This window comes from Myotis yumanensis, unplaced genomic scaffold (assembly GCF_028538775.1).
Source record: "Myotis yumanensis isolate MYYU_CA2020_CCGP unplaced genomic scaffold, mMyoYum1.0.hap1 SCAF_3, whole genome shotgun sequence".
NCBI lineage: Eukaryota > Metazoa > Chordata > Mammalia > Chiroptera > Vespertilionidae > Myotis > Myotis yumanensis.
In genome coordinates this window covers 1944493-1954896 of record NW_027223754.1, presented here as the reverse complement: position 1 = coordinate 1954896, position 10404 = coordinate 1944493, and the positions used below count along the sequence as shown (strand labels likewise).

At 62.3% G+C, this 10404-nt stretch overlaps 1 protein-coding gene across 1 annotated transcript in view; it reads left to right on the top strand.

Annotated features, from left to right (window-relative positions):
- Positions 1-8888: 8888 nt before the first annotated feature.
- Positions 8889-10404, top strand: part of MYOM2 (myomesin 2) — a 61499-nt gene continuing 59983 nt past the window's right edge. Inside the window, exon 1 of the mRNA XM_070408076.1 lies at positions 8889-9090. Coding sequence (XP_070264177.1) covers positions 9052-9090 — 39 coding nt within the window. The 5' untranslated portion in view covers positions 8889-9051. The remainder of the gene's footprint in view (positions 9091-10404) is intronic.

The following is a 10404-nucleotide window of genomic DNA, read 5'->3' as shown; positions in this document are numbered from 1 at the left end:
GGATGGAGCCCATAACCCGGGCATGTGCCCCGACCCGGGGAATTGAACTCTGACCTCCTGGTTCATAGGTGGACGCTCAGCCCCTGAGCCACATCTGTGTTTCATGACGGACTCAAAGAAAGAATTGCTCCCCCCGAAGAAGGTGAAGCCCATGGCTGCTGACCGTGCTGAGGGCGAGCACGCGGCCCCTGGGACCCCGGCCGGGGTGCTCAGTGCGGATTACGGAATTCTGGGGAGGGGGGCGGATTTTTAAGAACATCGCCCTCAGAACACGTGGCAGAGTGACAAGCAGCCTGTGGACCTGAGGGGCCAGCACAGGCATGTGCTCTGCAGGTCTGCAGGTGGACGCTCATCTTCCCAGTTGTTCACGTGACACTCACTGCTCCGCGGAGCACTGACAGGCAGTTGGCTCTCACTCCTTGGTCACATGACGCTGGACGTTTCAGAGACGGACAGACAGGGCTTCCTGTCGGCTGGACTTGGAGGGTGAAATACTTGCTCCGATGACCTCGTGCCCAGCTCGGTATTACTTACCTGTTAGCCCCGTGGAGGGAGTCAGGTGGCAGTGGGGGGGCAGTGGGAAGGGGCTGGGCTCTGTAAGCTCTATGGTTATGAGAGTTACCAGTTAATATGTTTGGACATGACCCGCTTGATCGAATCTGGAGCTGGTGCCAGAGGGAGGGAGTGACTGACGAGCTCCGTGAGAGCGGAGGGGACGATGCTGGCTCGTGCACCGAGGAGGGACCCGGCAAGTCAGTTCTTCATCTTAGGAGGAACACGGGTCGTGTTGCCGGGCTGCGCTGGCCTTTCCCACAGGAGACGGGAATCGCAGGGCAAGGAGCTCATAGCGAGGGACACACCGTGTTCTTTTGCATGTGCCCCTTTTGCAGCCCCATCCCATCTCTGAGAACCTCATGACGTGCGCGAGCATTTCTCTATGAGCGGGGACAGGCTGATGTTTCCAGTCCTTAAACAGCGACCACACGGCTACCACGGTGCTGTTCCTTGGGAATCCTTCCTAGGAAGTTGACCGTTTCAGAGCCGAATGCCAAGCTGGGCTTCCAGAGAGATGGTCCCTGGAGGCCGGGCGTCAGGTGGGGCAGCCGCACAGTGACGCCCAGGAGCCTCACTCGGTTTAGATGAGGAGTCGCCTCTGCTGGGTGAGGCGCCCCTTTCTGTGGTCCTGGGGCCGGGGCTCTGTCGGTGGAACACAGGACCCAGAGGGCCCGTGGAAGGACGCAGGCTACTGTCACATCCCTAACCAGAACATCTCAGAACAGACACGAGAGGCCCCGCAGGCCGCGGGGACCAGTTTGTTTTGCTTTGGGGGCAGTTCTGGGGGGGAAGCCGCAGGTTTGCACCAATGAGACAGGAAAGTGCCTGCCGGGCGTGTTGATGGAGATGCCGGGGGTCGGGGGGGGGGGGGGGGTGGCCACTGAGCACTGACGGCCCAGGAAGGATGTGTCCCATGTGATGTGATGTTCGTAGCCCAGCTCCAACCCGACTTTGAAAAGCAGTTGGTGTGAAATGATTTCCCACCCTGGATCCGTCCTCCAACGAGGCGAATGCGCCATGACACCCGCCCCCTCCTGCCGGGGAGACGGGACCGGGGCTCGATCGTCCCCGTGTGGACAAGCAGGGACTGTTGTCAGCTAAGGTTCACAGGGCACCCCAGGGCCCGGCCGGAAGCGTCTTCGTTTTCTTTCTGTTTTCACCCCTGGACTCGGGACGGGCCCAGCTCTGTGCGTGGAACTCGGCGATTTCGCTCCCGCCTCCTGCCCGTTAGGAGAACGGAGCCGTGGGAATCCCTGGCTGCTCAGTGAAAACTTATCACCCGCACTCGCTTCGCTACAAACATCCAGAACGCGGTTCTTCTGCTCTGTTTCTGTTCATCCCGCTGTCGCTCAGTGAGGCTGGGGGCGGCGGCTGACCCGCTGGCCTCGGGGTCCCGGCCTCCTGCGAGAGGTTGGGAGGGAGCGTCCTGGGGGTCTGCCTGGGGGGATCGCCTCCCCGGGACCTGACCTGTGGCTGATGTAAACGAACATGTTACTTTGTGTCTGTCTTGTTTCAGAACCTTCCTCGCTTACAAAATGCTTTATTTTGGGTTAAAAAATGAATGTTCTTATCTCCCCCCCCCCCCACGTTGCTGTTCACGAGGAGCTGGTGGGAGCTCAGGGGGTGCAGTGCGTGGCTGCCTCTGGCTTTGTGTGGGTGCCGTGTCCCCCTCTCACCCACCCAGGGCCGTGCCCTGGCTGCGCCAGCCCCAGCGCCCAGCTGGCCAGCAGGCGCCTCCCACGGCTTCGGGACTCGCTGCCAAAGGACCGGACGCGGAAGGCCCGGCGCGCTCACGTGGGCTGGAGTCTCCCTCGCGGTCCAGCTCCACGCGGTCCTGGCTCCACACGGCCTGCAGTGTTGTGGCTTATCGGACAAACCCACCGTGAGGGCGCCGCGGGGCGCGGACGCTGTGCCTGCAGCGAATGTATTTACCATCGCTTCGTTGTTCCACCCCGGCCCACGCCGTGGCACCTGTGTGTCTGTTTCTGCGAGATGAATAAATGGTTGGAAAATGCCAGGGCCCCTGAGGTCTGTGTGGGGCGCAGCCGGGTGAGGTGTCTCCTGGAGACCACAGCTGGGCAGCCCCGTCTGTGAGGGAGGACTTTGCTGACCCCCGAGGGTCCTTCCAGTCGCAACTGCAAAGTCGGGGGCCTCTGAATGCCGAAGAGGTGTGATCCAGGCCCCTGCCCGCTCCCCCCTGCCCGCTCCCCCCTGCCCCTGCCCGCTCCCTCCTGCCCCTGCCCGCTCCCTCCTGCCCCTGCCCGCTCCCCCTGCCCCTGCCCGCTCCCCCTGTCCCTGCCTGCTCCCCCTGTCCCTGCCTGCTCCCCCTGCCCCTGCCTGCTCCCTCCTGCCCCTGCCCGCTCCCCCCTGCCCCTGCCTGCTCCCCCTGCCCCTGCCCGCTCCCCCTGTCCCTGCCCGCTCCCCCTGCCCCTGCCCGCTCCCCCTGCCCCTGCCCGCTCCCCCTGCCCCTGCCCGCTCTATCCTGCCCCTGCCTGCTCCCTCCTGCCCCTGCCTGCTCCCTCCTGCCCCTGCCTGCTCCATCCTGCCCCGTCCCCTTGGCCTGTGGTGCCCATCCTAGCGCGCCACCCAGGACCCCTGCATGCCCACACGCAGCCTCCTACCAGTGAGAGGTGGGAGTCACCATTTGTAGACGCAAACCTTTCCTTTCACAGTTGGCGCATGACATGAGCAGGGATCCCAGTGTGGCTATTATGCTGTAAGGGTTCTTTAAACTATGTTTTTCCTCTTAAAATCTTTATTCATGGGGAGATGTTGCTAAGAGAATATTCTTCTTTAAATATGCTTTTGAATTGATTTTTAGAGAAAGAGGGAGAGGGAGAGCGATAGAAACATCAGTGATGAGAGAAACATGGACCGGCTGCCTCCTGCACGCCCCACGCTGGGGGTCGAGCCTGCAGCCCGGGCCTGTGCCCTGACGGGAATCGAACCCCGACCTCCTGCTCCCAGGTGGGCTGGGAGGACAAGTTTATCTTCATAAAGAAGAGTGCGCTGTGCGCATTTCCTCAGAGCCCATCGGCCAGGCAGGTTGGGGACCACCCTTTGAGCCCCGTGTGCCCCTGGGGCGCTGAGGTCGGTGGGGGGCTCGGGCGGGAGTGAGCTCTCCCCACAACCTGCCCCGCGCCTGGCGGCTCCCTGTGTCCCTCCAGGTGTGAGTGGCCCCAGAGTCCTGTGCGTCCCCACATGGGGACCCGGGAGGGGGCGAGACCCCCCCCCGGGCCCCGAAACCTCTCAGTGGTGACCCTTGTGCACCCACTCCTCAAAGCGCCTGAGTGCCTGCTGGGTGCCAGGTTTTCTCCTAGGTGCTGGGGGGGGGGTGGCGCTGACCCCGCCCTCCTTGGGCAGCCCCTGCCAGATGGAGAGGAAACCCCACTATCACCACCGACAGTGACTGCTCTCCTTCCCGATGTGGCCCAGGGCCCCATCCCCCCCGAGGTCGGGGCTCACTATCCACTCCTGAGGTCGGGGCCCCCCGTGCACCCCTAAGGTTGGGGTTCACTGTCCCCCCCGAGGTCAGGGCCCCCCGTCCACTTGTGGCAGGAGATCATCACAAGCAGAGGCGCCCGAGGCGATGCCCCGCATCAGCCAGAGTCGGAAGGTGGGTCCCTCGTGGGGTCGGTGGGCAAGGCCTGCAGGACCAGGCGGCCGGTGCCTGCAGAGATGGAGGCCCCGCTGTGACTCGGGCCGTCACGGGCAGGACCGCTCACTGCTCGGAAACGAAGGCCAGACTCTTACGAAACCTCTGGGTTTCCCCCGTGACTCACAGGCTGCGAGCCTGAAGGGGTGACGCTTGAAAAGCAGTTCACGAGGGGGCCTCCGCCGTCGGGGGCCGGGGGCCGGGGAGCGTGGCCGTCTGTCCCTGTTTGTGAGGCCAGGGCTGGGGTCTGGCTGCTGTGGTCACTCAGTCACTCAACAACCACCTCTGTCTTCTCAGCGCCAGCCCCTCTGTTCACACGGAGCCACGTGCCGCCACCGGGGTGCCTGTGGGCAGGACGCAGGGCAGGGGCCGTCCTGGCCCCCGAAGGCCTTCTCGGAGCTGCCACTGGGCCTTGCAGCTGCGGGCCAGCCCCGCCCCGGGTCCCCTGCCCACAAAGGCCTTCTCGGAGCTGCTGCGGGCCTGCTGGTGAGATGCAGCTCTACCTGCTTCTCTGTGCACATTGGGCGTGACTGCAGTGCTCCCGGAAAATGCTGCCCGGCCCAGCGGGACCCCCAAACCTGAGCAGGACACAGCGGGACCCCCAAACCTGAGCAGGACACAGCGGGACCCCCAAACCTGAGCAGGGACACAGCAGGACACCCCTAAGTCTGAGCAGTGAGGCATCCTCGGGCTCATGTACAACCTAAAACAGTTTCTCTGCCTCCCCCGCCTCAGCGCAGGGTGAGCCGTGCAGGGCCTCGCTCCCCGGGGGTGAGACAGCCGACCCCCACCCCCGGGCGATACACGAGCGCCTGATGAGGTGGACATGCATTTTCCTGGGAACAATGAGGTCAGGGGTCAGGTTCCTCTCCCAAGACTCGCTGCCCAGCAGCTGCTGCCTTTATAAGTGTTTACTCTGCAAGACGGGCCTGTGTTGCCCTGGTCCCGGGGGTTCCCCTCACGGAAGGTGAGGCCGCCTCTGTGCTCTGAGCTCAGGTGTGAGGGACGGGAGGTGGCATCTGTATGCAATGCAAGGTCCCCGCCTGCACAGGGAGAGACTCGGGAGCAATGGGCAGGCTCATGGGGTGTGTGTGTGTGTGTGTGGGGGGGGGGAGGGCCTGCAGGACGGGGGAGCAGTGAGTCCTGCGTGCAGGGTCCCCGCCTGCATGGGGAGGGACATGGGAGCAGTGGGTGGGCTCACGGGCCAGGGCATCCTTGTCCTGGGGCAGCCAGGCAGGGCAGCCGCTCCCACCAAGACTCCTCCCCCACAAAATGAGTGGACGCCTGCTGCTTGGAGGCCCAGGCTGGGCACTGGCCGGCTCACAAAAGCCCCCGTGGGGGGATGGTGCGGGGGGAGGGGGGCAAGGGAGATGGTGTGGGGGTGGGGATGGTGTGGGGGGAGGGGGGCAAGGGATATGGTGTGGGAGTGGGGATGGTGCGGGGGGGGGGGAGGGGATGGGGGGATGGTGCGGGGGGGAGGGAGATGGGGGGGATGGTGCGGGGGGGAGGGAGATGGGGGATGGTGCGGGGGGGAGGGAGATGGGGGGATGGTGCGGGGGGGGGGAGGGAGATGGGGGGATGGTGCGGGGGGGAGGGAGATGGTGTGGGGGGGAGGGGGGAGGGAGATGGGGGGATGGTGCGGGGGGGAGGGAGATGGGGGATGGTGCGGGGGGGGAAGGGAGATGGGGGGATGGTGCGGGGGGCGGGGAGGGAGATGGTGTAGGGGATGGTGCGGGGGGAGGGGAGAGGGAGATGGTGTGGGGGGGAGCGGGGGAGGATGGCCTGTGCTTCCTCCGGCTGTTTGTCCCCTGCTCCTGCTTCCTGTCCCGGGAAGGATGCTGAGGGTGACCTCCCGCCTCCCCAGAGCCTCTGTGCACAGACGTCCCATCCGGCTGGTCACACGGGGCCAGGGGGACAGAGCCTGCTGTCTTCCTGCCTGCGAGGCGGGTGTGGGAACGGCCGGGACAAAGGCCCTTTCTCTGCGCTGACCTCCGGCTGGCCTGGCGGGTCTGAGTGTCCTGCGGTTCCTGGGTTCCTGCTGGCCGGGGTCCAGGAGGGAGCGGGAAGCCTCGGCGCCCTCTGCTGCCGAGGGGGGGCGCTGCAGCCAGAGGCGCGCTTGCCACTTCCTCACCATCCGGAGCAGTTGGAAGGCCCTCCCTGCTCACTGTGTCCTTCCGGAAGGAAGGTCTGGGGTCCAGTAACTTCCAAGCGGAGGCGCCTGGCCCTGAGGATGGACGCAGTCACTCCCCATCCACATCTTCACGGACACCCTCGCTGCTGTTTGACCAGACACCTGGGCATCGTGCGCAGCTAGGCGACACACACAGTTAACCCCACAGTGTGTGCACACCCCCACATGCACACACACGTGCACACACGCACACAAGCACACACACCTGATTTTTGAACATTTAAAAAAATAATATTTAAAAAAAATTTCAATTAGAGTTGAGGTTCAGTGAGTTTCAGGTGCACAACCCAGTGATCGGAGGTTTGTGTAACTGACAAAGGGATCACCCCCTAAGCCTCGTGCCAGCTAACACCAGGCCTCGTTAGCATAACATTATTGGCTGTGTTTCCTGTGCTGTGCTTGACGTCCCAGGACTGTTCTGTGCCTGCTAATTTGTACTTAAAAGTATTTTATTATTGGAACTATTGCCTGTGTCCCCCTTGTGCCCCGCTGTCCTCTCCCAGCCCGCCCCTGCCCCAGCCCACCCCCGCCCCCCTGTGGCTGTGTCCACTGGTTGTGCGAATATGCATACAAGTCCTTGGTTGGTCTCTCACCCCCTCACCCAGCCTCCCCTGCCTTCCCTCTGAGGTTTGACGGTCTGTTCGATGCTTCTTTGTCTCTGCATCTACTTCTGATGTAAGAGTTGTTGCCAATAACTGAACTGCCATCACTCACCTTGGAGTTTTCCAGACGATCTTGTGGGGAGACAGAACTATTACTGTGACGAGCCAGAGCCGAGTTCGGATTCGAAAAGCTTTTTTCCGAGATGGAGACATCATCGGCAGCACAGTCATTAAGTGTTTCCTCTCCCATAGAATGTGTTTGCCTTTCTCGCAGCCGCCCACAGATGTCCCCCCGCCAGGCAGATGGGCCGGCGGGCCAGGGCGCCATCTGGTGGGCATAAGCGGGATGCTCCCTTTGGGAACTGGCTTTCTGAAGCCTGTGGCCCAGAGTCCCACCTCCGGTCTCCCAGCCGGTCTAGGCGTCCACAGGGTCTCCGGTCTCTGTACCTGTGCTGTACCTGTGCCGGCCTCCGTGGCCCTGCCAACACCGCGGGGTGAAGGCCCCCCAGGGGCGGGGCAGATCGGAGAGTTTGCTGTTGTTGTTGATCCTCCCCCGGGACATTTCCCATTGGTTCTGAGGGCGAGTGGAACAGAGAGGGAAAGGCAGAGAGAAACGTCCATGTGAGAGAGACACGTCGACGGGTTGCCTCCTGCACGCGCCCCGACCAGGGCCGGGCACCGAGGAACGTGCCCTTGATCAGAATCGAACCTGTGACCCTTCCGTCCGAGGGCTGAAGCTCTACCCACTGAGCCATACGGGCTAGAGCACCAGTAACTGTTCTTGTCAGCACAGCTCATGGCCTCCGGGACCCTAAGCCCTTAAGCACTTGGGAATGGAGTCCTGTCGGCACGGCGGCCCGTGCCCTGATCCGCGTCCGGGCCTGTTCCCAGCCAGCAGACTGACCTGCGTTCATGCCCTCCCCGGGCACGGCCACCCGGGAGGGAAATCGCGGCGTAGCGGGGCTTAAGCGAGGATCCTCTAATCCAGCCTCACTTTACAGCCGGGAGGCCGGGGCCAGGGCCGCGGCAGGGGCGGTGCCGGGTCACGCAGCTTCCGCCCAGATTAACAGAGGAGAGCCAGGCCCGGTGCCCGTGCCCTGACCGGAGCTCAGGCCGGCGGACCTCAGTGCCTCCCGGCGTGGCGAGTGCTTAAGGACATCGTGGAGATAAACTGCCCGCTAATTCAGGGCCGCATCTGTCAACAGGAACTGTAAATAGCACCCAAGGGCAAAGCCGTCCGGCACATTTGATACCAACGGCGTTTGCTGGGCTTGGCGATGGCGAGGCACTAAGCGAAGGCATGGGCTGAACCGCGCGCCAGGCCGGCCCATCACGGTCACCACGCGGGCGTGGGGAAGAGCAGGGCGCTGTCCGGTGGGCCGGTCTCAGGTTCCCACACACGACGAGCACTGGGGGCATTTCACACCCAACGTCGTCCAGGTGGAGGAGTCACATGGCCTCTCCGACTCCGCAGGGCTCGTCCCAGGCCTCCTCCTCCCGCAGGCTCCGTGGGCTTCCTCTCGGCTGAGACCCTCTGCACCTCTAACCATCCGACGAGCCTGCGAGTCCGGAGGACACTTCTCCCCTCTGTGTGTCCCCGTGGCCCCGGGCACGTAGCTCCTAACACCCGCGCTCAATGATGAGTCCATGGAGGTCGTGCCAACAGGCACACGTGAGCCTGCCAGGCACAAGGCTGCCGTGGCTGCCAGGCTCCGGGCGTGTTTGGATGCACAGATCCTGGAAAAACTCCGGGCTCCGTTCCAGACACGCTGGTAACCCGGTTACCTGGGTGTTTGGGAGAATAACAGTGTTATCACCACCCGGTTTCTCGCTGACGTTCCAGGAGGCGCGTGGCTCAGGAGTTTGCTTTATTCGTTCCGAGAGATGTCTGCTGGGGGTTTGTGAGCCCCTGGGGGTAGTTTTAATCCTCACTTGAGGATATTTTTTCCATTGATTTTAATTTTTTTTTAGAGAGAGTGGAAGGAAGGGAGGTGGGAGGAGAAAGAGAAATATGTGAGAGACACACATTGACTGGTTGCCTCCCACACATGACCCGACCAGGGCCAGGGATTGAGTTTGCAACCAAGGTACGTGCCCTTGCCTGGGAATCAAACCCACAACCCTTTGGTCCATGGGCTGATGCTCTAACCACTGAGCAACCAGTCAGGGTCCGAAAATATGTTTTTATTAATTTTAGAAAGAGAGAGAGAGAGAGAAAGAGAAGCATTGATGTGAGAGAGAAACATCGATTGGTTGCCTCCTGTGCACACCCCAACCAGGGATTGAACCTGTGACCCAGGTACGTGCCCCGATTGGGAATCGAACCTGCCACCTTTCTGGTGCACGGACGATGCTCCAAGCAGCTGAGCCACCGGCCAGCGCTTGTGTGCAGGTCAGAGCTGTGTCCTGGGACTCCCTGGCCAGCAGACACCAGGGCTCACGGTCCGGCTGGTGGATGGACGGGCCCGACGCTCACCAGAGGGGTGGTTCCTGGTGGAGGTAGAGGCGCACACAGTAGGTATGTCTTTATTTTAAGACGTAAACGGCTGTGAGGGGTGCAGGTGACAGCAGATTGGGGTTCTGAGACATTGACTTGGAGAGCCCCAGGCAGCGCAGGGGACAGAGGCGGGGCCCTGGCCGGAGGTCACCCAGCTCGGGCAGTGGGGACGGAGAAGAGGCAGTGGGGGAGGGGGGGATGTCTGGGAAGAAGAAGGGCCAGAGTCCCTGGGGCCTGAGGGAGGTGCCTAAGACTCAGCTCGCTCGTGCCGCTCATGGGGTGGGGACACTGGACAGAGACCAGATGGGGAGCAGTGGGGGAGCCTGAACTTGTGTCTGACCAGCTGAGTTTAAAGTACTTTTTAAAACTGTGTTTTTATTGATTTTAGAGAGGGAGAGAGAGGGAGAGAGAGAGCAAATGAGAGAGAATCATTGACCGGCTGCCTCCTACACGCCCCACACTGGGGATCAAACCCATAACCCGGGCATGTGCCCTTACTGGGAATTGAACTGTGACCTCCTGGTTCATAGGTCGACGTTCAACCACTGAGCTAGCTGAGTGTAAGGTCAGTGGAGGGAGCGAGGCAGCATGACACAGAAGCCCAGCTTAGCTGTGAGTCTGCCCGGCGCTGGGCCTATCCAGGGTGTGATGTCATTGGGGGAGAGGCAGGGGCAGAGTCGGGGTGTAGATGAGAAGAGCACCTGGCGGGAGCTTCAGCAGTTGCAGGGGCCTTGGGGCTGCTTTGAAGGGCCTGGCAGGTGGGGTGTTGTTTCTGGGAAACTCGGGGGGCTTGGGCTGCCTGTTGCTGTGTCTAATAACGAAGGCAGGGTTGAATCATATAGGTGTTTACTTAGCCAACCAAGAGGGCAGGGTGCTGACAAGCATTCGAATCCAGCCTCCCAGC